Source organism: Lepus europaeus, chromosome 13 (assembly GCF_033115175.1).
Source record: "Lepus europaeus isolate LE1 chromosome 13, mLepTim1.pri, whole genome shotgun sequence".
NCBI lineage: Eukaryota > Metazoa > Chordata > Mammalia > Lagomorpha > Leporidae > Lepus > Lepus europaeus.
The window spans coordinates 38,464,585-38,490,497 of record NC_084839.1 but is presented as its reverse complement, the minus strand read 5'-3'; the positions used below and the strand labels follow the sequence as shown (position 1 = coordinate 38,490,497).

Here is a 25,913-nt window from a genome sequence, read left to right as displayed (position 1 = left end):
GCTCAGCTCACACTGTGCAAAAAGCAGATGGTCCAGGATTCCTGCCCAGCCTGGGCTGGCTCCAGAGAGCCTCATGGGGAACCACAAGAGGTGACACTGCTTCCTGGGTGTCCCCCGAGGCTGGGTGAATACTATTTCTTCTACCCACCACACTTGGGTATCACTGGCATTGCTGTGGAGTGGAAAGAATGAAGGCTTTGGCGGGGAAGGGAAGGTAGGGTGTGGTTCTGGCTTCCACCGGAAGGGGTTCAAGAGGCACCCAGGCAGTGAAGGTTCTCCAGGGCCACAGGTGGCTCCATGGAAATGGACCAACACCTCTCCGTTCCCAGTTGCAAGTCCTGTTCCCTCTGCTCATTGGGACAGAGCCTGGCTGTGGCTGTTCCCAGCATGGGGTCTGAGGAAGAGGTTGTCACCTGTAGCCACCCATGGGCTGGTCTTTCTACAAAGACTTCATGCGCTTTGAATCTCCACTTCAGCTTGTCCCACTCTCCAAGTAGGGAGGGGTCCCCGGACTCTCAGGGAGATGCCTCATGCTGCAGTCCCCTCTCTGGAAGGCACACGTGGTCCTGAATGGGCTTCAGAGTTAGGGCTGGACATGAATGCTCCCCAAAGCGCTTGGCGACTGTGCCGTTCGCTCTGCTCCTCTCTGGGGGCCAACACACTCCTGGCTGGGAAGATACTCAGGGTCAGAAGGCAGTGCTTGGATCATCTTTGGCTTTCTCTGTCCCCACCGACTCCCTCAGTTGCTGGGCCCCTTGGTTCTCTCTGCTGCCTGCAGCAGGGTCTGGAAGACTTTTTGGACTGTGCAGATCCTGCCAACGGCCCCAGGCTCCTCTCGCAGTTCTCATAGCCCCACAGGCTGGATGTCAGTGGGAGAATCGTGAGCAAGGGAGAAATCTCACACAGGGTGGTACCTGTTGCTGAGCCATGAGTGGGCTGAGGGTGGAGAGCATGGTGGACTTGGGTGGGCTGCGTCCTAGTGGGCTCTACTCTCTCCTCCACCACAGTCCCAAGCCCAGGCACCAAGGATGAGATGTGGGGTGTGCGGTAGGGAAAGCAGGTATGCTGTGGCCACCAGGTGTCTGATGAGGACTCCAGGCTAACAAGGCTCCTCAATCACTCAGAACTACAGGAACACCTTGTAGGGTAGACAGAGCACTAACCCCATCTGCTGAGGAGAGCGTGGGTTCTGACTTAAAGTTTGGAGATTTTTTTTTTTTTTTAATAAATTTGAGGGGGGAAGAGAAAGAGAGCAAGTGAGCACTCTCATCTGTTGGTTCAATCCCCAAACACCTGCAATAGCTGGGGCTTGGCCTGGGGAGGAAGCTGGGAGCTGGGAACTGAATCCAAGTCTCCCATGTGGGTGGTAGGAAACCAATTATGTGAACCATTATCTCCCAGGGTCTACATTAGCAGGAGCTTGGAGTCAGGAGCCAGACTGGGTATTTAGATACTCTTATGTAGGAAAGGGTGACTTTTCCTTTTTTTGTAACATTCATTTATTTGAAAGGCAGCATAATGGAGAGCGAGGGGAAGACACAGAGGGAAACACACACACCCACACACAAGTATCTTCTATCTGCTGGTTCACTCCCCAGTGGCTGCAATGGCCGGGGCTGGGCCAGGTTGAATCCAGGAGCCAAGAACTTCAGCTGGATCTCCCATACAGGTGCAGGGGCCCGAGCACTTGGGCTATCTTCCACTGCCTTCTGAGACTCATTAGCAAGGAGCTGGATCGAAAGTGGAGCAGCCAGGACTTGAACCAACACTCATAAGCGGTCTTAGCCTGCTGCACATGCACAATGCCAGCCCTGGAAGGGGTTTTTTTTAGCTGGCATCTTAAATGGGTAGGCCAAATGCCTGCCCCTGATTATTCTTTGTAAGGGCCTCGAAGGTTTGTGCACTTGCGAGCATCTCAGTAGCAGCAGGGTGTACTGGAGAGAGGACGTGGAGTTTCCCATCAGCAGACCTGCTCCCACCAGGGGCTCTCTCTGTGTGATCTCAGTGTGATTGTGCCCTCTCGGGTCCTGTTTTCACTCTGGGCTTCCATATGCTTCTGCTACATCCCTGCCTCCTGAGATCCAGAGTGGGGCTGGCCTTTCCCAACATGCTGCTTTCTGAACGAGAAATACACCCACGACCTTGTGTGGCCAGGGCCAAGCCGGTGTTGGGCAAAGCTGACCCTTGGGAGGTTGCCTGGGTCTCTGATGACTTTTTCCTGAACTATTTCTCCAGCAGGGGATGGAGGTGCTTCACACCCCAGGTTAGGACTTCATTCGCAAGAAGCTTGCCTCCTGGGGTGAAAGGGCGCCCTCATGTGTTCTGTTGGCACAGGTAAGTGGGGGCATGGGGGGAGGAGGGACCACAGAAGCAGGCCTGAAAACACACTGTGCTGACTACATGCTCCATGGCACACGCACAGCCACAAACAGGCACCATGCACATAACCGGGAGCCTCTAAGTCACAGCCCAAGAAACCGGAGCTCGGGGAGAGTTCCTGCCATGAGACATCATTTTATTAACTGATCAATTTTTTTTTTTTACAAAAATAAACAATTTAATGAACAAGAAGTACAAAAGCTTCTGCATATACAAACTCCAGGAGAGGGGGGGAGCCTGGTTTTGGCTGCTTTGCGGCTTTCACTGAAAGCAAATGAGGCAGAAAGGCCCCACCCCCGCCCCAGGTCCTGGCTCAAACCGCAACCTGCTCCTCCACCCTAGTCTCGGCTCATATGGATGCGTGTGCCTCTGCCCCACCCCCGACCCCTGGGCCGGCCGGGGAGCGCCCCTGTCAGGAGGCCAGACACAGCCAGCCTAGGTCCAGGATTGCCCACACCCAGGAGCACCCCGAGTGTACGCTCCGTGACCGATTGTCCCCATGCAGCCCCCGTGCACCATGGCACGCACAGCAGCGGCGGCGGCAGCAGCAGCAGCAGCAGCAGCAGCAGCAGCAGGGCTTCGGCTACATTCTCACACCACGAACATGGTAACGGGGCTGCCCCCGGCCCTGCCCCAGTGAGGGGCATAGCCCTCAGCGGGGAGGCTAGCCTGAGCCGTGCTCACAGCCCAGAGAGTTTGGAGAGGCCCTAAGCTCCCCACCATGAGTCCTGGCCCAGGAGCCAGCGGTCCCACACCTAGGCTGGTAAACTCACATTTTAACATTTTTGCATTATTGCACGTTTGTCCTGGTCACATCTGTCTGTCTGGGATGGCAGCCGTGTCCGCAGGGGGTCCCAGGTGACATGCGGCACTGCTAGTGCAAGTCACTCCTGCCACAGGCAAGCCCAGCTGGTCAGCTGAGCCCTCAGCCTGGTCAGCCAGAGGTTCTCACATACGTGGTCTTGTTGGGATCAGGGACGACTTGGCTCCATCCAGTCTTGAAAAAGACCAGCTTTCGACCTGGGGGCAGAGGTGAGAGGTAACAAGACTGGATGCTTCTCTCCCTACTGTCCTGAAGACACAGGAACCCCATCCCATTGTCTCAGCCTCTGTGCTGGCTTCCCATGAGGACCCACTTCCTGCCAACCCCCTTCTCCTGCAGAGCAGCCTAGCCACCTCCCTTGGAATGCCCTCTCCCAGCAGCACACCTGTCCAGGTGGTCTGGTTGGTGAGCACAAAGGCCCGGCACTGGGCGTGGCTCTCACAGACATCCACAGCCTCAGCCAGGTTGAACACAGAAAGGAGGCAGCTTCCATGGTGGTAGGATGGCCAGCAGCGATAGTCCTCCCTTGGGATGGTGCTGTCTGGGAGGCGCTGGTATTCTGTGGGTGGGGAAGGGAACAAAATGCAAATGCTGTGTGTCCAGGAGCAGGGACCAGGGCCACTTTGGGAAAAGAGTGGCAGGACTCATCTTCTAGGTGAAGGTTGAGGTTCAGCTGCTTGCATGGAGACGAAGGCAGTCACTGCTGCTGAAACTGGGCGATGACTCAGGTAAGCCACAGCACAGACTTGGTTTTTGGAAGACACACATCTCCCAGATCTCAGGGCCCGCAGCTGGCCTGGACAGCACAAAACGCGGGCTGTGTGTGTGAGCCAGCTCCACACGCTGAGCCACCAGCTGTCCAGGCGGCGGCCGAGGTCAGGGCAGTTTAGACATTGGAGCTGGGTTTCTCAGACTTCAGTGTGCACAGTGAATCACCAGGGGGTCTTGTCAGAGTGCAGATTCTGATTGCGTGGGTCTGGGTGGGACCTGAGAATCTGCATTTCTGACCAGTGCTGCTGGTCTGCAGGCCATGCTTTGAGTCAGGAGGGTTCACAGCACCCCTCTCCTACTTTCCCCTGGCCTTGGGGAAGAGTGGCTAGCAGGATCCACAGTGGGGGTGCAGCCAGGGATTTCTGAGGTTAAGAGAGGCAAGCGAATAAACCTAAAATGCAAAAACACCCGTGGCTACAGTGCTTAGGAAGGGGGCCGCAGGCAGACTCGGTGATCTCCCCTTATGCCACTGAGAATACTGCAGAGGCCTGGAAACGCCTCGCCATCAGGAAGCGGCTCAGATGCAGGTCTCCTGTTCATTTTGTCTTCTCCACTGCCAGGGAGCCCTGGCCCTGGACCTCCGGCCACCCCGCCCTCCTGCCTCCTTCTCCTACCAGAGACTAGACCAAAGTCCAGGGCTGGCTGTGATTTATGGCCCCATAAACGGCGTCCTCGGGGACAGAGCCAGCCATTGTTCACCTCGTTAAACTTTATTTACAGGGCTAACGAGGCCTCCCCCACCCCTGAGACTGGCCAGGGCTCCTCGGGTAGGCAGGCTGTGGACCCCTTGCCCTGCCAACCATGGTCAAACCCCAGAGCTGGAACAGGGGGACCACAGCCTGCAACTGGTGGCTGGAATTCTCCCCACCCCCAGGGCCAGGGTGGAAGTTCAGTGTGCAGCCCCGGCCAGCCCCAGGAGAGCAGAGGAAGGAAAGAGAAGCAAACACCCACCATGTTTCAGCGGTGCAAAGGGAGCTGCACTCATTGCTGTCCTACATCTCACCTGGCACTTAGTCCACATCAGAACTTTTTGCAGTGAGGCCCAAGGGGTAATTTGCTCAGAGTCACACCGCCAGTGCATGTGAGGTTTGGAGCCATCCAGGGAAGGGATGCCAGTGCTCACCCCCTAGTTGTTCCAGCTCAGACAGAGATGTGACCTCCACATGCAGGCTGAACACTTGCATCACTCCAAGTGAGCTGACAGTGGCCGTGAGAGACAAGGGTTCCTGGAGGCAAGGCAGTCACTTACCTACCCCACCACCAGCGCTGTCCTGCCACCTGCCCCTCACTTACCAGCGCTGCTGCTTGCTGTGGAGTTCTGCAGGTACTGCCCACTCTTGAACAGGTGCAACACCTTCTCCAGCTGGCTCAGGGTCTTGTCCACCCCCCAGGTAAGCTCTCCTGTGGAGTGCAGTGAGGCTTGGGGCAAGGGGTCTTGGCTCCCAGTCTCCCCCAAAGTAGAAGGCCAGCTGCCCACCTCCCTTTAGCTGGAGCCTGGGTGCAGGTGACCAACCGGTGGGCAGGGAGGGGCCTGACAGATGCAGCCCAGGTCTCTGTCCTGTTGGGGAGTGGCAGGTGATGGGAACCAGGGGGGGCCCTGGGCACTCACCTGTGGCATTGACAATGCTGTCCAGCAGGGGCCGTAGTGAGGGTGGGGCGCTGTGGGGCAGGAGGTACGTGAAGAAGAACCTGTGGCATGGACAAACCAGGGCTCAGGATCCCGACTTTTGAAGACACGTCCCCAACTCTGGAGGGAACCCTAGCCTGGCGAGGGGGACTGATCCTTGGCACCCAGACACACCCTAGGGCATGCCACGGCCCCTCCTCAGATCCAGGGACTGGGCTTGGCGCTCGTGAAGATCACAGTTAACCTCAGACCAAACTGAAAGCCGAGTTCTGTTTGCCTCCTGGTTCCCCAAGACTTCTGCAAGGCCAAATCCCCAGTTATCCTGACTGACACCAGGGTCCCAGCAGCTTTCCAGCGGGGGCCCAGGGAGGAGCTTCGCAGAGGTCCGGCGCTGGGGTGGGAAGAAGTGCTGGTCCCGCCAGTCCCGGGCTCTAAGAGCAGCACTATTTTGAGAAGCCTCCAGCTGCCACCCTGCAACCCAGATTCTCCATGCAATGTTCTATTTTTAGCCTCACCATCAGAAGCCTGAACCTCTCTTTCTTGACCGGGTGGCAGCGTTCCCCCAGTCTACAGCTTTATTGGTCAAGAGTGCATCTCCCTGCCCCAGTGGCCTCTGGGACCCCATGCTGGCCCTCTCCCTGCCCTGGCCTCCTAGGCCCTCCCTCCCTCGATGACTTTCCTGCACTGAGGGAGGAGGTCACCTGTAGGCATTGTAGAGGTTGCGCTTCTCATTCATGCCCTCGCACCAGCCCTGGGCTGAGCAAGGCAAGGTGAAATTCCTGGCTGGAAACTCAAGTATGCAGTCGGTGCTGCTTGCACACGGCGTCTCCTCCACGCGTGCATCATCCAGGTCTGTCACCTTCAGCTCCCCATCCACCAGCACAAACTGCCGAGGGCGGAAATCCAGCAGAGTGACTGAGCCCAGCGGGGAGTGGGCCAGGTGGTGGAGGAGACGGCCCAGGCTCAGGCAGATCTGAGGAGCAGACGTGAGTTCTGTTCACGGCATCTGTCCTGGGTTGGGTGGGGGGTCCTGGCCTAAGCTGGGAGATTGGCCTTTTTCTTCTATAGGTCCCAGTGCTCGGTAAAGGCTGAGGCCAAGGGAACTCAGGGAAGAGGTCAGTGATCGTCTGTCAACCCTTGGCTGGTCCGACCCTGCAAGCGTGGAGTGAGTGGGAAATGGGTAGCCGGGGTGGGGGTGGGTGTCTGGGAATAATAACCTTCTTCCTCGATGGTACATCTGGAGTGTGGCTTAGTTCAGGGTATGGAAATCAAGGGAAGGTCAAGAGGACATTACAGTCTTTCCTGGCTCCAGAACATAGGCCTTCTTGCAGCAGGCTGAGTGTGTGTGTGTATGTGTACGGGCGTTTTATGTGCAGGGGTATAGGGGCTGGGGCTGGGGGGTTGAGGAGGGCAGAAGCTCAGAGGGTTCGGATCCTCTGTGTCTGGCTTCTTGTTTTAACCCTGATGGCTGATGGCGGAAGCAGCCGAGGCTCCCTCCCTCCCTCCTGCCTCCCTCCCTCCCTCTCCCTTGGCTGAGGGCAGAGCTACTCCGCAGTGCTGGCCTTCTAAGGGAGAACCAGCCTGGCCACAGCCCCAGGGCTCCAGCCCTCCCCCCTGCTCACTCGGAACCGGTCCTCCCAGGAAGTCTGCAGCAGCTGGATCATTTCCACAGGGGCGCCCAGCTCCGTGATGGTGGTCAGGGTGTCTGGGATGTCCTCACTGTCCTGGTAGCAGTAGCCATAGAGCTGGGGGAAGCCCAGGGCAGGTCATTAGGTCACAGGGTGGGGGCAGGGACAGAGAAGGGCTGGACTGTCAGGTGTCCCCTAGGGTCCAAATTCATGCCACTCTGATTCCACAACCTGGTTCTTTCCAAGAAGGCTATCTGCTAACACCCAGGCTCCCAAGTGATGACTGCCCCTCCTCCAGTCCCTGCCTATTCCTTATCGTTTCCACTTTCTGACAGCTTCATTTTACCGCCCCCCCCCCCCCCCGCCCCATGGGAGGAAACCAGGGTTGATAAGAACAAAGTAACTTGGGGGCACATCCCTGGTGTTCTGTGCATGGGTGGCCGGGGTGGGGGTAGGGACATGTATCAAAGGGGGTGGGAGTGAGGGAGGTTCCAGGGAGACCAGCCACAGTGTCCCTACTCCTCATCAGCTGGGGCAGGCTGGGCACCACCTGGCTGGGCAGGGCTTTCTCGGAAGCACTGCTCTACTCGGCCAGCCTCTCCCCACACACTGCTTGGCTGCTGGGGGCTCAGACGAAGCTGTGGGCTGGGAACACAAACGCCGAGCTGTCCAGGCTGGACCAGGGCAAGGCGAGAGCTTCCCGGTAGAGGGGAGGGTGGGAGGGACGCTAAGTCTATGACTAGATGGCCCTGTGCACTGTCACCTTCAGGCCAGCTCTGTCCCAAGCCCTGACACGCCTCCGTCCCTCCCCAGGCGAGCCCTTTCGGCTGCCCCTGGAGCCAGCTGCCCAGGTCCGGCTGGCCCCAGGAAGGCACAACTCTCCGTGGATCATCCAGATCCCTCGGCTGCGACTCAGGGGAGCCAGGGGGCAGCTGCCGGCACCTTCTTCTTCCCTCTCTCTCCATGCCTCCCCCCAACATCGGCTCAGGGAGGCCCCAGACCTCAGTGGGGTGGGGGGAAGGTAAGGGGAGCAGCCTTGGGGCCTGGTTCTCATTTTCTTGCCCAGAGCCTGAGCCTTTGTGGGAAACTTCTGAAGGTTATTAAACACCCGGAGGTCGTTAAATGCGCTGTTAACGAGGTATTAATCAACACCCCTCAGGAAAAAATAAAAAGACACCATTAACCCCCCCGGGAAGCACGAGGCCGAGCGTGTCAGGCCCATCTTTTGTTCGCTCTTTCGGGGAGAAGAAATATACTCTAGCACTGGCAGAATCTGGGCCCATCAGAGACCTGGGGCCCCTGGGATGCTGGGCGTGGGGGAAGGGAAGACCTTCGTGACCTCTGACCCTGGGCTCCAGAGGCATCTGTCACGTGAGGGAGTGTGTGAGGTGGGGTAGGGAGGCGTCACAGCAGATGGACAGAAAGCCCTGGCCTGCCAGGCCGCCCGGGGCGAGCACAGCACGCGCTGGGAGGTGTGCAGCCAGATCTGCTGCCCTGGCATTTTCTACAGGCACCCGCAGGACCGGCTTTGGGCTGCTCCCAGGGATGGGGTGGGGGGGAGTAGGAGGGAGGGTGCCTGGGGGACGGACGGGGCACTCCAGCAACAGCCTCCGGCTCCTTGCCAGGTCCACCAACAGTCAAACGGTTTTGAAATTTTAAATCACTAAGAGGTATCCCAACAACATCATGCCCAGTTCCCATCTCTGGCCACCCTGGAGATGCCACAGGAATAGGGGAGACCCATCCCAAAGCAGCTCCTGAACTCATACTAAGGGATCCCCACTTTCACTTCTCCCCAGCCCCCTGCCTCAGCTCTCTCTGCCTTCACAACCTTTGTGCCCAAGGGCAACCGACCCCAGCCAGCCCCAGCCAGGCCTGGCCCTGGTGGGGTGAGGGAGGAAGGGGTGAAGGGTCTAACTGCAGCTTTTTTTTTTTTGGCGCCTTCAGAACTGGCCCTGGGCCCCCTCCTGTGGTGTGTGGGGGACGGGCTAGGTGCCTGTCAGAGGGCTTGGGTGGGGCTGGTGAGGGAGAAGACCCTTCAGGGACAGAAAAGCACACAAAACATCAAACCTGTCCTCAAGGAGGGGTGCTCGTGTAGATTAACCAACACCGAGCCTCCTGCTAAGTCTCTCAGAACCGCCCCCTCGAATCTGGCTGACACCCCAGGGTTTCCAAAAAGTTCCCAAGAGCCCCTGGGAAGCGAAGAGAGCAAGATCCTCCCAGTTAGGACGGCCACGTAACCAGCCGCTCACGGCCTGAAGCTCCAGACACAGTGGCCGCCGCACAGCCAGGCAGAACCACACACAACTGTGGGCCCTGGCCACAACCTCCTGCCACCAGCTCAGGGCCCAGGACCCTGTCCCAAGTTCCTGAGCAGGATTATTGTGGGGTAGGGGGGGAACCCAAGGCAGACTGGGGGCGAGCAGGGTATCAACAGCTCTCTGGCCTACCTCTCCTACTCTGTAGGGCCCACCACCTTCCTGGCCTGGGTCTCATCCCACTCCCAAGCAAAGCAGGGAGACACTCCTGGGTTCACAGCCCGATCGGCTGGGCACAGAAAGGTTCACAGGAGTGGACCAGGACCTGGGGCAGGTGAGCAAGATTCAACCCCTGGGGAAGCTACACACATCCTGAGTTTACCAGGCCAAGAACAGCTGCAGATTCTGCTCTCGGCCCGCTCAGTCATGTGCAGAGCGAATGGTGTGTGGGTCCTGGGGCAGATTCCAGGACAGAGACCTGGGAAATGGGAAGCGGAGTGTGTGAGGGCAGTGCTAGGTTTATGAGGGGCCTGCTCTAAGTCTAGCTTGGACGGGACAGGGGATCTCTCCGGCCTGTTCCCTAGTGAACACGAGAGGCAGAGTTCCACTTAGTGGGAAGCTGGGTATGCGGTCTGCTCCACCTTCCACATGCTATGACAGTGACCTAAGACCCCCAGGCATCCCTCAGGGGCTCCGGTGGACCCACTTTAAGGACTGTGAAAGGCTGTGCATTTTCCGGCTGAATCCCCTAACCTCCTTCCAGGGACTTCTGGGTAGGGCAGTGGGTAGCGGTGGTAGGGGACTCTGTGGGAATCAAGCTCCACATATGGTCTCTTTCTAGCCTGCCCCAACCCCACCGCTGTTCAGCCTCATCCCCGAAGCCAGACAAGTTGCTGGAGGTGGAATTCAAATGCTATCAAGAAGGGGGACCCTCTCACTCGGGTAGAATTCTGCCCAGGGCCAGAGATGACCTCTCCTCTTCAGTGGCTTGGCTTGGGGTCATTTTGGCTTCAGGCATCATCCCTGGTGTGCAGCATCCTAACTCCAAACAGGAGACGGGTCCTATATCCTAACAGACTAACCCAGCCCTCCGAGTGTTTGGACCCTGGATTCTGGCCTCCGTGGTTAAGGGAAGTGTGGAAGCTGAGAAACGCAGGAGGTGCCGGGGAAACGGAGGCCCACCCAGGAGCGAGAGGCAGGGCGGTGCAGTGGCAAGCGCCAGGTTCTGTGCCTGCTTTAGCCCCCGGCATCGCTGCGCTCGGTTTCTCTCTCAGACCAGGACGTCCTCTCCCGGCCAGGGCGGCCAGCACCACCCGCACCCGCCTCGTACCTGCAGCACGTTGGGGTGCCGCAGCCGCTCCAGCAGCACCATCTCCTTGAGCAGCTTGTGGGCCGCCAGCCGATAGCAGCCCCTCCGCGCCCCGAACTCGCGCACGCAGCTGCCCAGGTCGTGGCCGCTGAAGTCCACAGCCTTGAGCGCCACCGCGGCGCCGCCGGGCAGGCGGACCCGGTACACGGCCTTGGTGTAGCCAGAGCCCACGTACTGCGCGCCAGACACGTTGCGGAGCGCGGCGCAGCCCAGGCGCGGGCCCGGGCCAGGGGAGCCCGGGCCGGGAGCCGGGGGCCAGCCCGGAGCGCCGTCGGGCAGGGGCCGGGCCCGCGGGGGCCGGGGGCGCTGCAGGCCCGGCCCGCCCGGAGCCAGGTCCATCAGGCGCCGGCGCTCCGGCCGGCCGGCCCCGGGCCCGGGTCCCCCGCGGGAATAGCGCTGCACCTCCTCGTAGCGCGCCCGGATCTGCCGGGCCAGTTCCCCACGCCCCCCGCGACGCCCCGGGCCCGGGGCTGGCGAGGGCCCGTGGGACTGGCCTGGCCGCGGAGGCTCCGAGCCCGGTGCGAAGAGCACGTTGAGGACCGAGCCCAGCAGGAAGGAGGCGCAGAAACCCGCGGCCACGGCCGCCCGCCGGCGCCGCATCGCTCCCCTCCCCCCGGCCGGCCGCCCGCGCGGCTCCCCGGCCCCGGCCCCGGGCGCCTCAGGCTCGGAGGCGGCTCTGCTGCGCGCCCCGCCGGCCCCCTGCCCAGCCCGCGCGCATGGCCCCGGCGGCCCCGACCCCGGCCCCTCGCGGGCGGCACATCGGCCTGACACTTGCCTCCCTCGCGCCCTGCCCCCGCCGCTTATAAGGCCCGGGGCCGCCCCCGCGCCCGCCCCCTCCGCCTCCGCCTCCCGGCTCCCGGCCCGAGCCCGTCCTCGGCGCCGCCCCCTCCGGCCGCCCGGCCCGGCCTTCCCCGCTGACTGACAGCGGGACCTCCTCCCGCGGCCGGCCGGGCCTGGGAAGCGACGCGGAGGCGGCTCTGGCCCTGCCCAGCGCGCGGCCCCCCGAGCTCGGGCAGGGGAGCGGGGGAGGGGGCGGCGGCGGCGGCGCGCAGGGGCGCCGGGCCCAAAGCGAGGCGGCTAACGGGGCCGGGGCGGCCGGATAACGGGACGGGGAGGCGGATAGCGGAGCTGGCCGGACGGGGTGGGGGGAAGAGAAAGGGGCGAGGCCGGCGGGTAACGGGCTCTGGAGGGGACGCACAGCCGGCGCGCGGGGCGGGCCCCCTCCGTGGGAGCCGAGGACTGGGCGCGGGGAGGCGCGTGGGGCCCGCCGCTCGCGGGTGGAGCTGGGGCGGGCGCGTCTCGTCCGTCGCGGGGTTCGGGGTTGCGGGGAGCGGGAAGGCGGTGTCGGGAGGTGGGCATCTGCGAGCGCGCGTGGGACAGGAATTCTGAGCTCAGAGGACGCATCGTGAAGTTTTCGGAGTTGCCCTGTTTACCACCCCGTTTCTACCGAGTCTTTCTGATTTCTGGGTTTCCTTTACCCAGAAGCCCCACATCTAGCCCAAGGTGCGCCCCCTACCCCTGGGGTCCCCCCAGGTCGGCCGGGGCAGCCACGGGTCGCGCTGGTGCTTGCGGGGCGTGCCTGGGTATCCGAGGGAGGGAGTGTGCGCCCTGGGAGCCGATGCTGACTCCACCAGAACTGCCGACCCCTCCCCCTCCCTCCCTGATTGCATCATTAGTGCTAATTGAGGGGCTTTCACACGCCGGTGCATTAGCTGTTTGCAGTGAGCTCCCGCGCCTGGGAGAGAAGCCGCCGCCCTCCCCCTCGCGCGGCTCCGCTACTCCCCCCTCCCATTCGTCCTCCCCCTCCCCCTCCCCCGACACTGGCCACCGAGGTCCTCCTCTCGCCTTCCTGCCTCCCTTTGGGCCGGTGTTCTCTCCTCCCGAGGGTGTCAGCGACTGGCTAGGGAGCAGAAAGTTCCAGAGTGTCCTGTCTGGGGGAGTGGTGGGGGTGTCCAGGCAGGGGCGATTGTCCCTGAAGAGATCTAGTGTTCCTACAGGATGCAAGGTGTCTGTGATGAGAAAGTGCACTGGAATTGCGGCCTGGTTCTCTGGCCCAGGAGAGGGCTGAGCCCTGTAAGTCCGGCCTGTGAGGCTCCCGAGCTAGGGCTGAGCCCTGACTCCACGGCCCTCTAACCCTGGGACAGCTGGGGCCCAGTCTAGTGGAGCAGGCATGGGAAAGGCAGGGTGAAGGCAGCCAGGATTCCCCTGAGGATTTTGGAGTTTGGAGAGTCTGGTCTGTTCCCATTTAGCTGCTCTGCCCTGCCTGGCCCAGGCTGTGGATGTGTGTGTATGTAAATGTGTGTGTATCTGTGTATGAGTGTGTATGTGTCTGTATGTGTACATGTATAAGTGTGTATGTGTATATGTGCGTACATATGTGTATGTTGGTGTGTGTGTGTGTGTGTGTTGGGGGGGGAGGCTAAGCACAGATGCCCTCCCCAGCCCTCACACCAGATGTCTTGGGTCTAATTAGCTGTGCTGGGAAAACCAACCTGGGTTTGTAAACAGAGCTACTGGCTAAAGTCAACAGGGAACAGCAGCAAACAGCAAACATTCCCCTCACACTCAGCCTCAGTCCAATTCCGCCCCCTGGGGAAGAGGGGAGCTGGGTGGATCAGGAGGCCCCCGGCCCGCTGTGGAGTCGGGGGAAGCCTGTCTGTCTCCCTGACCCCTGTGTGGCTGCCATTTCCTTCCCAGCTGCTAGACCTCCTCCACTGGGCAGGATCCGGGAGACTGGGAAAAGCAGTTGCCATTCCAAGATAGGCTCTGGCCCCTTTCCAGAAATTTCCCCACAGATACGTCCCCAGCTGAGCCGTCCACAAGGAAGCCGTGGGGGGGACTGTTCCATGCAGAGCTTTCTTTGGGGCTTGCTCTGCTCTCGTGTCTTGGGAAGCGTCTGAGGGTAACACTTGGCATTGTTGGCCTGCAGCTTGGAGCGGGTGAACAGAACGAGAACATTGTTAAGTTCGTTACACATCATGTAGGTATTATAACAACATGTTCTGAAATTAGGTAATTATTCCTGTGATATCTCTGCCAAGCTTCGGTGTTTCTGTTATGGTCTGAAAGTTCAGTGCTCACCAATGTCTGAGAAGCAGGCACAAATGTTCACACAGCACACACATACACACAAGCCCGCCAGGCGGTCCACGACCTTTGCAGCATCTCAGTTGCCAACCAGCTTTGGGGCATGCAGACATACACACTCTGAGATGGAAGTAGGGTTTTGGCTTCTGAAACAGTGGGACGCCACTTTGTGAACAGAACAGCTGAGGGTTTTTGAATTGGTAGTTCTTGAGTTCTTTTTTTTTTTTTTAAAGTTAGATATTCTTTTATTTATTTATTTATTTATTTTTTAATTTTTGACAGGCAGAGTGGACAGTGAGAGAGAGAGAGAGAGAGAGAAAGGTCTTCCTTTGCCGTTGGTTCACCCTCTAATGGCCGCCGCGGTAGCACGCTGCAGCCGGCACACCGCGCTGATCTGATGGCAGGAGCCAGGTGCTTCTCCTGGTCTCCCATGGGGTGCAGAGCCCAAACACTTGGGCCATCCTCCACTGCACTCCCTGGCCACAGCAGAGAGCTGGCCTGGAAGAGGGGCAACCGGGACAGGATCGGTGCCCCGACCGGGACTAGAACCCCGGGGTGCCGGCGCCGCAAGGCAGTTCTTGAGTTCTTAACCAAATTCCGCTTGCTTGCCTCTGTGTGTGTGTGCGCGCGCGCACCACCCAGGGAGAAGAATCATTTTAAGTAATTGAAAGGCATGGAAGGCTGCTAAGGCCCTGGTCTACTCCTGCCTACCCACTGGGAAGCAGCCTGAGCCTGTTGGGTGGAGCCTTCTGTGCTGTCCTCCCCTGTCGTCCTCTCACCTGGGGCTCCCTGCAGCCCTCAGACCAGCGTGCGAAGGCTCAGGGCTCTGGCCTCACTGTTTCCTTGCTCTCCCCGTCTTCCTAGCACAGCCTCACTACACACACAACACTGACTTGGAGACCAGTCCCTGAGACGGAGGCAGACACAGTGCCATCCCAGAGTACTGACTGTCTGGAAACACCTTCTTCGCGCAGTTTTGTCAGGTTGTCATGGGCTGGCTGTGTTGTAATACTAACCTTCCAGAAGCCTTTTAATTAAAAAAAAAAAAAAACTTTATTTTTTACTGATTTGAAAGGCAGAAAGAAGGAGACAGAGAAAGAGAGAAGCTTCCATCCACACTGATTCCCTCCCCAGATGCCCTCACAGCCAAGGCTGGGCCAGGCCAGAGCCAGGAGCTTGGAACTCCATCCAGTCTCCCAGATGGATGTCAGGGACCCAAGTACTTGAGCCTTCACCTACTGCCTTCAAGGGTGCCCATTAACAGGAAGCTGGATGGGAGGCAGAGTTTGGACTTGAACCCAGGCACCCTGATATGGGATCATTAACATCCTAAATGGCTTTATTTTACTTTATTTGAGAGGAAGAGTTACAGACAGAGAGGGAGAGAGACAGAGAGAGATCTCCCATCTGCTGGTTCACTCCCCAAATGGTTGCAATGGCCAGAGCTGAGCTGATCCAAAGCCAGGAGCCAGGAGCTTCTTCCAGGTCTCCCACAGGGCCGTGCACTTGGGTCATCTTCCACTGCTTTCCCAGGCCATTCAGCAGGAAACTGGATTGGAAACAGAGCAGCAGGGGCTCAAACTGGCGCCCATAGGGGATGCTGGCGCTGCAGGCTTAACCTACTACGCCATAAAGCTGCCCATGCCTTCTTTATTGTCTCCTGTTTCCCCTCTTTCAGGTCTTGGACACCCCTTTTAGAGAGTTACTTTCCTATTCAAAAACTCAGAGAATAAACTGAACTGGCCTCTGTGAGCTGACCCTAGTCTTCCACCCAGCCCTGTAGGCTTTTTGTTTCCCTGCAGTGAGTCCTGCCAGCCTGGTTGGTGCCCGTGCTGGCTCCCGACCTGCAGCCCTCACCTGCACTCTCTGGGCGGTGCCTTCTCTCCCAGCTCCTCCTTCCTGAAATGTTCTCTTCCAACCTTTCCCCCTCATCTTCTTCAAGTTCTCCTGGGAGTGAGTGAGTTGGAGCTAGTGCTTGTGCAATGAAGGGACAGGGGTCTCTGGGCTCCTTGAGGGTCGTATTTTTGGGACTCCATGGATTTGTTTCCTTTAGAGGAAGTGTAACAAAATACATTTCTCAGGTCTTGGAAAACTTGATGTAAAGAGCTTGGGACAATCAAAGATTTAGCCTCATTAGCTGAGGTACATTGGGTAAGTTAATTAACCTCTATATGTGTTGACTTTCCTATTAAGGAAATGGAGAATAATAATAATATCTTCCACGTAAAGTAGAAGAAATGCAAAAACATAAAGTTTCTGGCACAGGGTAAGCCCTCAGTATATGTACTGAGTATATGTTTTTAGTGTTAATAATAATATTAAACAAATAAATGTCTGTGACAACAGGGTGAGCTGTAACTCTGCCTAGAGGCAGAAATGACTTTAATTGTTTTCCATCCTGGTTCCCAGTGGTGAAAACTCAGCCTTCTGGGCTCTTTCTGTGCCTGGAATTTTCACTTTTCCCCAAATCAGCAAGCCAGTAATCCATCAGCAGGAGCCTGGTCTTCTCCCCCACACCGTGGTGAGCTGCAGACAGAAGACCATGAATCCTGGTCTGTGCTCAGTCTCCTGATGCCACGGTGACCTAGAGCAGGGTGGCCTCAGCTCTGTCCTCCCTGGGGCAAGGTGCTGGGGGAAGGGGCTGATTCCAAAAAGGAGGAGGAGGAAGGGGTGGAGCCAGGCAGCCTGCTCCTCCACCCCCACCTCCCCCAGGTAGGAAGTGAAGCTGACGTTTTCCAAAATATAAAAAACAGATGATGAAGGTCAGGTTTCCTACACACTGGAGAGCGGGAGCCCCAAGGCAGAGTCCCCAAGAAATTATCTGAGACAGAGACGGGGAGGGGGTGGGGTAGCATAGAGATAGACAAAGATGTAGAAACGTGAAGAGACAAAAACCCTGAATCTGGGAATCTGGAGAAAGGCAATCAGAGAGCGCTGTGGCTCAGGAGAGCTCCTTCCAGTCATTTCTGGAAAAGAGCTTAGTTCCCCTGCGCGGGCTCAGAGAGGGAACCTGAGCCATTTGGGTTCCAGGACTCTGTTGGACAGTGAGGCCAGCCCAGAGCCCAGACACCAGAAGGCCCTGTGGGCTCTCAGCACTCTCTCTGCTGGGGCCGGGTTTTTTCTGTCTTGGCTTCTGAGCCCCTTGGTGCAGAGGGTCCCCCCCAGTCTCCTTCCATGGACCTCGCTCTCTCCTCCTCTTTCCTTCCCAGTCTCAGCCACTGGGCTTTGCATGGGAAGGGGTGGAGATGGGAGCATGTGTGTGAGGTGGTTAGGAGCTAACCTATCACCCCTTCTCTAACCAAGTCAGATGGACCCTGAGTTGGCTGGGCAAGTGTCCCTCTAGGCCTGGTCAAGTTGAAAGAAGCAGTTACAAGAGAAGAAGAAAGGGGGCGCTGCTGAGTTTGTGCATCTGGTTCTGTAGCTCCAAAGGGTTGACGGTTCCTCTTCCTTGGCTACCTCAGGGGGTGCAGGAGGAAGATAGCTCCATATGGCCAAGGGGACTTTGGCCCTGCCTCAGTCCTCAGGAGGACCAGCCCAGAGAAATTGAGAAGATTCATCCCAAACCATCAGGGACTGAAACACAGGAGAAGGAGGGTGGGTGGGGCTGGACAGGCAGGAAAGAGCTCAGAAAGAGTGGGCATCTGCCTGGATCCCCCATGGAGAATGCCATATCCTGGACAGTCTGCCGTGCACCAGGAGCCGTCGAACCACTTGGCACAAATTGTGAGGTCAGTGTTATCACGCCCGTTTTGTGGATGAGGCAACTGAGGCTCGGGAGAGGAAGGAATCTGTTCAGTGTCACGCCCTGCCTAAGCAGCAGAGCAGGCCACCATGAAATCAGAGGGCGGTGACTCAGGCCTTGATTCAGAGTCAGAAATTATCTCAGTTCTTTGTTGTTTGGGAAAAAAAAAAAAAGAAGAAAATTCCAGCCAAAGGGAGAGGCAGAGAGGCAAATGGACTTCACCAGTGGGAGCCCCGATGGAGGTTCATTAAGGTCGTTTTTGCCTCCAAGCAACACAGTTTGGTCATGAAGATTTATTATTTTATTGTTCTTATTAATCCTAATGATAGAGCACACTTATTAAATGCTTTCATTATCATTTAATCCACTTAACGCCTCTAGGAGATAAGTACTGTTATTACCTCCAATTTTCAAGATGAGAAAATTGACATAGAGAGGTTAGAGAACGGGTTCAAAGACAGCTTGGGGGGGTGGGGAGACAGAGCCTGAATTTGGACGTGGATGGCCGCGTATGCTGCTCACGTGCGCCCCTGTCTGTCTGGCATCTCAGTTCTGGGCTGGGCTGGGCTGGGCTAGCACAGTTTCAGCTGCGACGTTTGAAGGTCAGTCTTTCCAAGCACAGCGCTGCGATCCTGGTTACAGAGTGTCTGCCAGGGCACCATGCAGTGAGGAATAACGGAGGGAGAAGACCGAGGCCCAGGGAAGAGACTGGCCTCCCGCAGAGGGAGAACCTCATGCTTCGGAGCTGAGGCCAAACCCCAGGACATCTTCCTCGGAGACCCCCGTGGGCCCTGAGGGGTGGGGGAAAGAGCAAATCAGGAGTGGTTTACAAAGGGTTAATAAGATTCTGGGAGTCTGTGTGGAGTTAAAATAATTGTTTCAGAAATTTCTAAAAAGCACAAAAAGGAAGTAAAATCGCACCGAATCCCTCCATTAAAAGAGATTACCTATGGTGGGATGTGAGAACCACCTTGCCTACTCCTCCGACCCAGCTGTGGAGGTAGCCAGGAGGTGTGGAAAGGTTCCCTGAGACGCCGTCGGTGTCTGTCCCCTCCCCCTGGCCCAGCGTCCTTGGTGTCTGCCGTTTCTGTGCCCCGAGACTCCAAGGTTATCCACCCGAGTCTCCTGGATGTTTCCAAACTCAAATGCAGGTCCCGTGCATTTTAAACGTGGCTCTTGATGTGCTGCTTTCTCCCCACCCCGCCACCCTCCAGAGTTCAGGCCCTGCTTCCCACATCTGCTCGGTTGATTGCGTCTCCTAAGTGTTCTCCTCCCACCTCGGAGTCTGTGTGCACAGCAGATTTACCTGCCAAGAACAACGCTTCCAACACATCATTTTCCTGTCCTGAAATCTTTGATGATTCCCCGTCATTTGGAGGATAATTTCGCCTGGCATTTACAGTCTGCCGCAGCCTACTTCTTCTATTCTTGTGCCCGCAAGTACTTCCTGACTCTGCCTGGCAGTCTGGCTGCTTGCTTCTACAATCTTGCAGTGAGCAGTGTGACTTCCTTTCCCTGGGGTCCAGGTTTGCCCTCTGCCACCCCACCTCCCCACTTCCCTAGCTTGGTAACAAATGACCTAATAGATAGACGGAACTTGCTTTAGTTTTTGTTTTCTCTTTCTGATTTAATTGCTCACCAACTAAAGAAGTAATCTGACTCAAAGAAGTTCCCCCAAGTGTTTGCATTTCCCTTCCTTCTCCTTCCCTTCCCTCCTGTTCAAGCACATATTTATGGATTAGCTGCTCTGCAGACATTAAGCAAATAACAAGGATGAACTATAGGGGCTGGCGCTGTGGCGTAGTAGTAGGTTAAGCCTCCACCTGCAGTGCTCGCATCCCATATGGGTGTCAGTTCGTGTCCTGGCTGCTCTCTTTCAATCCAACTGTCTGCTTATGGCCTGGGAAAGCAGTAGAAGATGGCCCAAGTATTTGGGCCCCTACACTCACATGGGAGACCTGGAAGAAGCTCCTGGCTCCTGGCTTCGGATTGGCCCAGCTCTGGCCACTGTGGCCAATTGGGGAGTGAACCAGCACATGGAAGACCTTTGTCTGTCTCTCCCTCTGTCTGTAATTCTGTCTCTCAAATAAAAAATAATATAAGTCTTTTTAAAAAGAAAGAATGATGGCGTCTCTGTCTTGAATCATTTCTTCAAATATGTATATATTTTTAAAAAGGTTTATTTGCCAATTTGAAATTTGAAAGGCAGAGTTAGAGAGAGAGAGAGAGAGAATATTTTCCATTCACTGGTGACTCTCCAAATGGCCACAACGGCAGAGGCTGATCCAGGCTAAAGCCAGGAGCCAGGAGTTTCATCGTGGTCTCCCATGTGAGCACAGGGCTCAAGCACTTGGGCCACCCTTTGCTGCCTTCTCAAGTGCATTAGCAGGGAGCTGGATCAGAAGTGGATCAGCTGGGACTCAAACTGGCACTTATATGGGATCCCAGCCCACTGTACCATGAGCCAGCCCTGAAATCGGTGTTCTTGATGAAAGAAGTCACCCAGGCCTCTCTCTGGCCACAGTCTTCTGATTCCTTAGCAGCTGGATAATGCTCTGCTCAGAGCGGGTCCCCGGCATCTTGGCACTTGCTGGCCCTGCTGCCTGGAGCACTCTGCACTCTGCAGAGGCCTCAGACTTTCCCATGGTTGACTCCTTCTCTGTGTGGAAGTCGAAATGTCATCTTATTGCACAGGCCTCCTCTGTTTTGTGTGGTGAGAGCACTTATTGTTTCCTGAAATTATGTTGTTCTGCCTATTTTTAATTTTTGGTTGTCACTGTTTCCTCATTAGAATGTAAGCACCATGAAGGGTGGGTGTTGTGGTGCAGTGGGCTAGGCCATGCTTGGGACATCTGCATCCCATATTGGGGTGCTGGTTTGAATCCTACTCTGCTTCAGACCCGGCTTCCTGCTAGTGCACCTGGGAGGCAGTGAACGAAGGCTCAAGCACATGGGCCCCTGCCACCCCTGAGGGAGACCCAAATGGAGTTCTGGCTCCTGGCTTTGTCCTGGCCCAGTCCCTGCTGTCGTGGGCATCTGGGAAGTGAACGAGTAAATGGAAGATGTCTCTCTCGTTCTCTCTCTGTGTCTCTCCCCCTCTCTCTGTAACTCTGCTTTTCAAATAAAATAAATAAGTCTTACAAAAGAATGCAAGCCCTGACAGCAGGGCTTTTGTTTGCTGCTGCGTGCTCTAGCAGCCTGTAGCAGGCTCAGTCACCCTTGTGGAGAGGCTGAGCACCACACTCCAGGGGTCCTCTGGCAACTCCAGGTGAGCCCTGTGTCTACCGATGCGATGCGCTCGTTCACTGATTTTCTTCAGTGATGTCAGCCTCTTGTGTCAGAGGCTGAACAATGAGAGTCTCCTCTCTTGCAGTCTTGGGTCTTAACCAAACATAGCCTCTTTATCATCAGCCTGGCTTCCTGCTTCCTGCAACCTGCTCCTGCCCCGCAGAATTTACCTGCCCTGTGTCTCCTTCCCTTAGGGCTCAACTCTGTGACTTTTAAGGTGACAATCAGTTAATCCAATAACAGAACCCTGCTAATGTGCTAACTGGAAAGGGTGAAAAAAAGGCTCCCAACTCCCTCCCTTCTGACTCAGGTAACATCTGTGTGTTTAACAGGGCCCTTCTGGAGACAATTAAATAAATGCTTTATTGAAACAATAAAATTAATAGGGGTCTCATGGAACTCAATGAAAGGTTTTTAAAAATTAACTTCATTGTTTTTTAAGCTTTAGGACAAGCTTTGATAGGCAAGGGGGCAGGGTCAGATTTTCATTAAAGCAGGTTCCAACCAGAAGGGCTTGTGCTTGAGGGGTTAGGAACTCAAGCCTCAACATTCCTCCCAGGAATGGCCACTGTTGCCTTTCTGGGGCCTGGTTCTCAGGGGCTCCCCAAGCCACAGGCTGTATTTTTCTAATCACAGGTTTTGGTTCTGTTCCTGGGTCCCTGTGAATTCATTTATTTAAACTCCAGTCTTCTGGGGATTTGAGTGCCCTAGATTAGGTGTGTAGTTAAAAGACACGTCGCAATGACATTTGCCATGTTGAGTGAATGAAACAGTGACTGTTGGGGACACTCATTCTGCCAGGAAGAGGGTGATGCGTTTGTCTGCTCTGCCTTTGTCTGGATACAGGCTCCTCGATGCCACTGTGTTGCCCTGCCCCCACCCACCCCTCAGCCTATAACCCATGACTATTCATTACTTCCTGGGAACCATTTTTGGCCTCAAGAAAGGTCTAAGAAGCCAGAGATTCATTTGGAACCTAAGGCAGACATGTTTGGAAGCCCTGTGGGAGGTTGTGCTGGTGGGAGGCTGGGCAGCAGGTGTGGTGTGGGCCTGGGGAATTTGCTCATGAAGGAGCTGCCCGGCTTGGAGCATGGTGGGACCTTGGGCAGGGAAACTCTCCTGGAGGCTGTGGTTCTCTGTCCAGATGGATGGAGCTGGCATAAGACTGTCTTCAGGACTCCTCATTATTCCTATCAAGGTAGCATATTGATTCAAACCATCTGTGGGCTTGTGAGGTCTGATTAGACTTGGCGTTTCCAACCCCGGGCTCCCGACTTACGCCCTCTGTGAGTGTGAGGAGCAGGCTGAGGGTGTGGTTGACGTCAGGCATGGACCCCTTCTCTGAGCCCCAGACTCCTTGCTCCCGGTGACTCTGGGTACCTGCAGCTCCAAGCCCCTCCCCTCCCCTGGGCTGCCAGCAGGCACTGGGAGGGGGCTCTGTGCTGGAAGGCAGAAGGCCTCTGCTCCTCCCAGCTCTGCTCTGAGCTGATTGTATGACTTGCAGCAAGTTATTAGGCCTTTCTGGGACTCATTTCTTTCACCTGCAGAATGGGGCACTGACATCTGCTGTGGTTGCTTTGAGGATCACATGAATGTGTACCAAGGTTGCTTTTGTGGGTGGTGTTCCCAGTCCCAGGGCACAGGACCTGGCTACCCTGGAGTCACAGTTCCTGAGTACTGGGTTGGGGATATTTTTTGGCTCTAGAAAGGAGAATGAAGCTTTGGGGGCTTTAATTCTTCTGCTCCCCTCATCCACTGCTTCCCCTCAAGGGAAACTCTGCTCCCTTCCCTCCTTCGATACCCTGGCGGTACCTTCCATCCCACCACACCGTTATCCTCCTGTATTTCTGCTGGTCACCCCTCTTGTTTCCCAGAGTAACATTCCCTCTCCTGGTCCCACTGCCATCCCTTCAGTCTAGGCCATCGTGATCTGAGTTTCTGTAGGAGCCCCCAGCGGGTCTCTCCCCTCCCCTCTGCCTGCACAAGACTCCCAGAAGAGTCTTCCCAGGGGCCACCTTTTACTGTGTCACTCTCCGGCCAAAGAAGGCCAATGGCTCTCATAGCCATTCTCCCCCACGTGCTTTCGGGAGCCTCCACTCCTGTGTTCCACCTGCTCTTTCTCACCTGATTTCCTCTAGTTCTCCCCAACACAACTTCCTCTACAGTGAGACGCCCTTCCTGACCATGCCCCTTCCTACCTCTGTGCTCCTGCTCAGCTGTTTCCCCTGCTTGGCGTGGGAACTGCTCCTCTTTTCTCTGCCAGCTTTCCCCAGGCCACAGCCACCTGCTCAAGGCCCTGGCCACACCTTGCCCTGGAGTCAGCATCGTAGGAGTTGTCTCACTGGCCTACCTCCACACCCTGTGCATCCTAAATTCTTATATCAACAGGACAGATTTAGTGTCAATTATCTTTCATTTCTCGCCCTTCCCCCACCCCCATCATCCTTTCCTCACCTGGATTGTAAACTCTTCTCTCTTTTTTTTTTTAAGATTTTATTTATTTTACTTGAAAGTCAGAGTTACAGAGAGGCAGAGGCAGGGAGAGAGGAGAGAGGAGAGAGGAGAGAGACAGAGAGACAGAGAGACAGAGAGACAGAGAGAGAGAAAGTCTTCCATCGCCAGTTCACTCCCCAGATAGCTGCAACTGCCGGAGCTGAGCCCATCTGAAGCCAGGAGCAGGAGTTTCTTCTGGGTCTCCCACGCGGGTGCAGGGGCCCAAGGACTTGGGCCATCTTCTACTTCTTTCCTAAGGCCGTAGCAGAGAGCTGGATTGGAATCGGAGCAACCAGGAATAGAAGTGCAGCAGCTGGGTCTCGAAGTGGCGCCCATATGGGATGCTAGCACTGTAGGCGGTGGCTTCACCTGCTACACCACAGTGCCGGCCCCTGTAAACTCTTCAAGAGCTGGAACGCTCTGTCTTCTATCTGTGCATGACATCTAATCAAAGGTTGGATGCCCAGTGGAAATCTTTTTGATTAGGTTCACAAAGAGGTCTGCTGTGGTGCCTGGAGACCCAGTGTGTGGATTCTCTATTCTAAATAGAGATTTGGGCCCACCACCCCTCCCCTATATCCCCCCTCCCCAGAATCTACCCCCACCCCCGCCACATCTTCATCCATCAGTAATAAAGCAGGAACAATAGGGGGTTTCTTTCTAATTAAAGGGAGCAGTTAGTGTTTCCACTTCAAAGCCCTGAGAGAGAAGACTTTTGTTCCTTGGGCCTGGGAGCACTGGAGCCCTGGCTGGGTCGGGAAGTGGAGCTCCAGGCCCAGCCAAGCATTAAGCTCGTGAACCTGAGATCCCCCCATCCGCAGGCAGAGAAGCTCAAATTTAAAACAACAACGTAATTTGGTACCTTCGGCTCTGATAAAACAGTTGGGGGAATTTCTTCTCTCCTAGCGTCTGAAGCCAGTGTTATTACAGGTGTGTGCTTGTCTCTCCTACACCCTGCCCGGCCCCTGTTGCCCCAGTACACACAGCCCACACATGTGCCCCACCACGTGCTGTCACGTATGTGGGACTTGTGGAAGGCACATGGCGTTCCCCTCCCCCTGTTCCCGAGACACTCTGGTCTGCACGTCTTGCACACCCAGGTGCTCTCACACTTACCATCGCTGCACTGCCACATGCCCACAAGCCAGGGAGTCTGGCTGAGGACTGTCCATAGTCTACTCACATTGGCGGAGCTATGTTCTCCTCCTCCCACTTACAGCGACTGCAGACTGATCCTCTGACCTTGACCCAGACTGGTTCCCACCCTGATTATAAACTGGCTCCTACTATTATCCACGGACGGAAACCCCAAAGTGGCCACAAACCGAGGCCCCAGTGGGATAATGCACTGAAGCTTCAAGGTGGCACAGACTGTGTCCTGACAGTGGTCATAATGTGAGACTCAGCAGAGGGCACAGAACAGGTCTATCGGCCAGCGCCGCGGCTCACTAGGCTAATCCTCCGCCTTGCGGCGCCAGCACACCGGGTTTTAGTCCCGGTCGGGGCGCCGGATTCTGTCCCGGTTGCCCCTCTTCCAGGCCAGCTCTCTGCTGTGGCCAGGGAGTGCAGTGGAGGATGGCCCAAGTCCTTGGGCCCTGCACCCCATGGGAGACCAGGATAAGCACCTGGCTCCTGCCATCGGATCAGCGTGGTGCGCCGGCCGCAGCGCACCTACCGCGGCGGCCATTGGAGGGTGAACCAACGGCAAAAGGAAGACCTTTCTCTCTGTCTCTCTCTCACTGTCCACTCTGCCTGTCAAAAAAAAAAAAAAAAAAAAAGAACAGGTCTATCAAAACATGCCACAAGTTTGACTCATTGGTCCCAATGGAGGTGGGAAGGGAGTTGCTGCTTTATTTATTTTGTTTTTGGCCCTGTTGCCTTGCTGAAACTCTGTAGAGCCCACATAATGTTTCTATCTGTCCATTTGCCTATCCATCCGTAATCCATCCGTCTGTCCATCATTGACCCATCCTCCATCCATCAGCCATCCTTCCATTCATCTATCTTTTTTTTTTTTTTGAAAGGCTGAGTGGACAGTGAGAGAGAGAGACAAAAAGAAAGGTCTTCATTTGCTGTTGGTTCACCCTCCAATGGCTGCCGCGGCCGGCGCGTTGCGGCCAGTGCACCGCACTAATCCGAAGCCAGGAGCCAGGTGCTTCTCCTGGTCTCCCATGCAGGTGCAGAGTCCAAGCACTTGGGCCATCCTCCACTGCACTCCCGGGCCACAGCAGAGAGCTGGCCTGGAAGAGGGGCAACCGGGACAGAATCCAGCGCCCCGACCGGGACTAGAACCCGGGGTGCCAGCGCCGCAGGTGGAGGATTAGCCTAGTGAGCCGTGGTGCTGGCCCATTCATCTATCTTATAGTGAGCACCTATTCTTTGCCATGGAGTGGTAAGCAAGGTTCAATATAGTAGACCCCATTCTCAGACATCTTAGTGTTAGACTCA

At 56.4% G+C, this 25,913-nt stretch overlaps 1 protein-coding gene across 1 annotated transcript; it reads right to left on the bottom strand.

Moving 5' to 3' along the window:
* Positions 1-2,498: 2,498 nt before the first annotated feature.
* Positions 2,499-11,459, bottom strand: PKDCC (protein kinase domain containing, cytoplasmic). Its single transcript, XM_062209336.1, has 7 exons — positions 10,817-11,459; positions 7,223-7,345; positions 6,302-6,573; positions 5,583-5,662; positions 5,267-5,374; positions 3,588-3,761; positions 2,499-3,399 (listed from the first exon to the last, which is right to left on the bottom strand). The coding sequence occupies exons 1-7, from the start codon at positions 11,453-11,455 to the stop codon at positions 3,314-3,316; spliced, it is 1,482 nt and encodes a 493-aa protein (XP_062065320.1). The 5' UTR covers positions 11,456-11,459; the 3' UTR covers positions 2,499-3,313.
* Between the last annotated feature and the right edge of the window lie 14,454 nt (positions 11,460-25,913).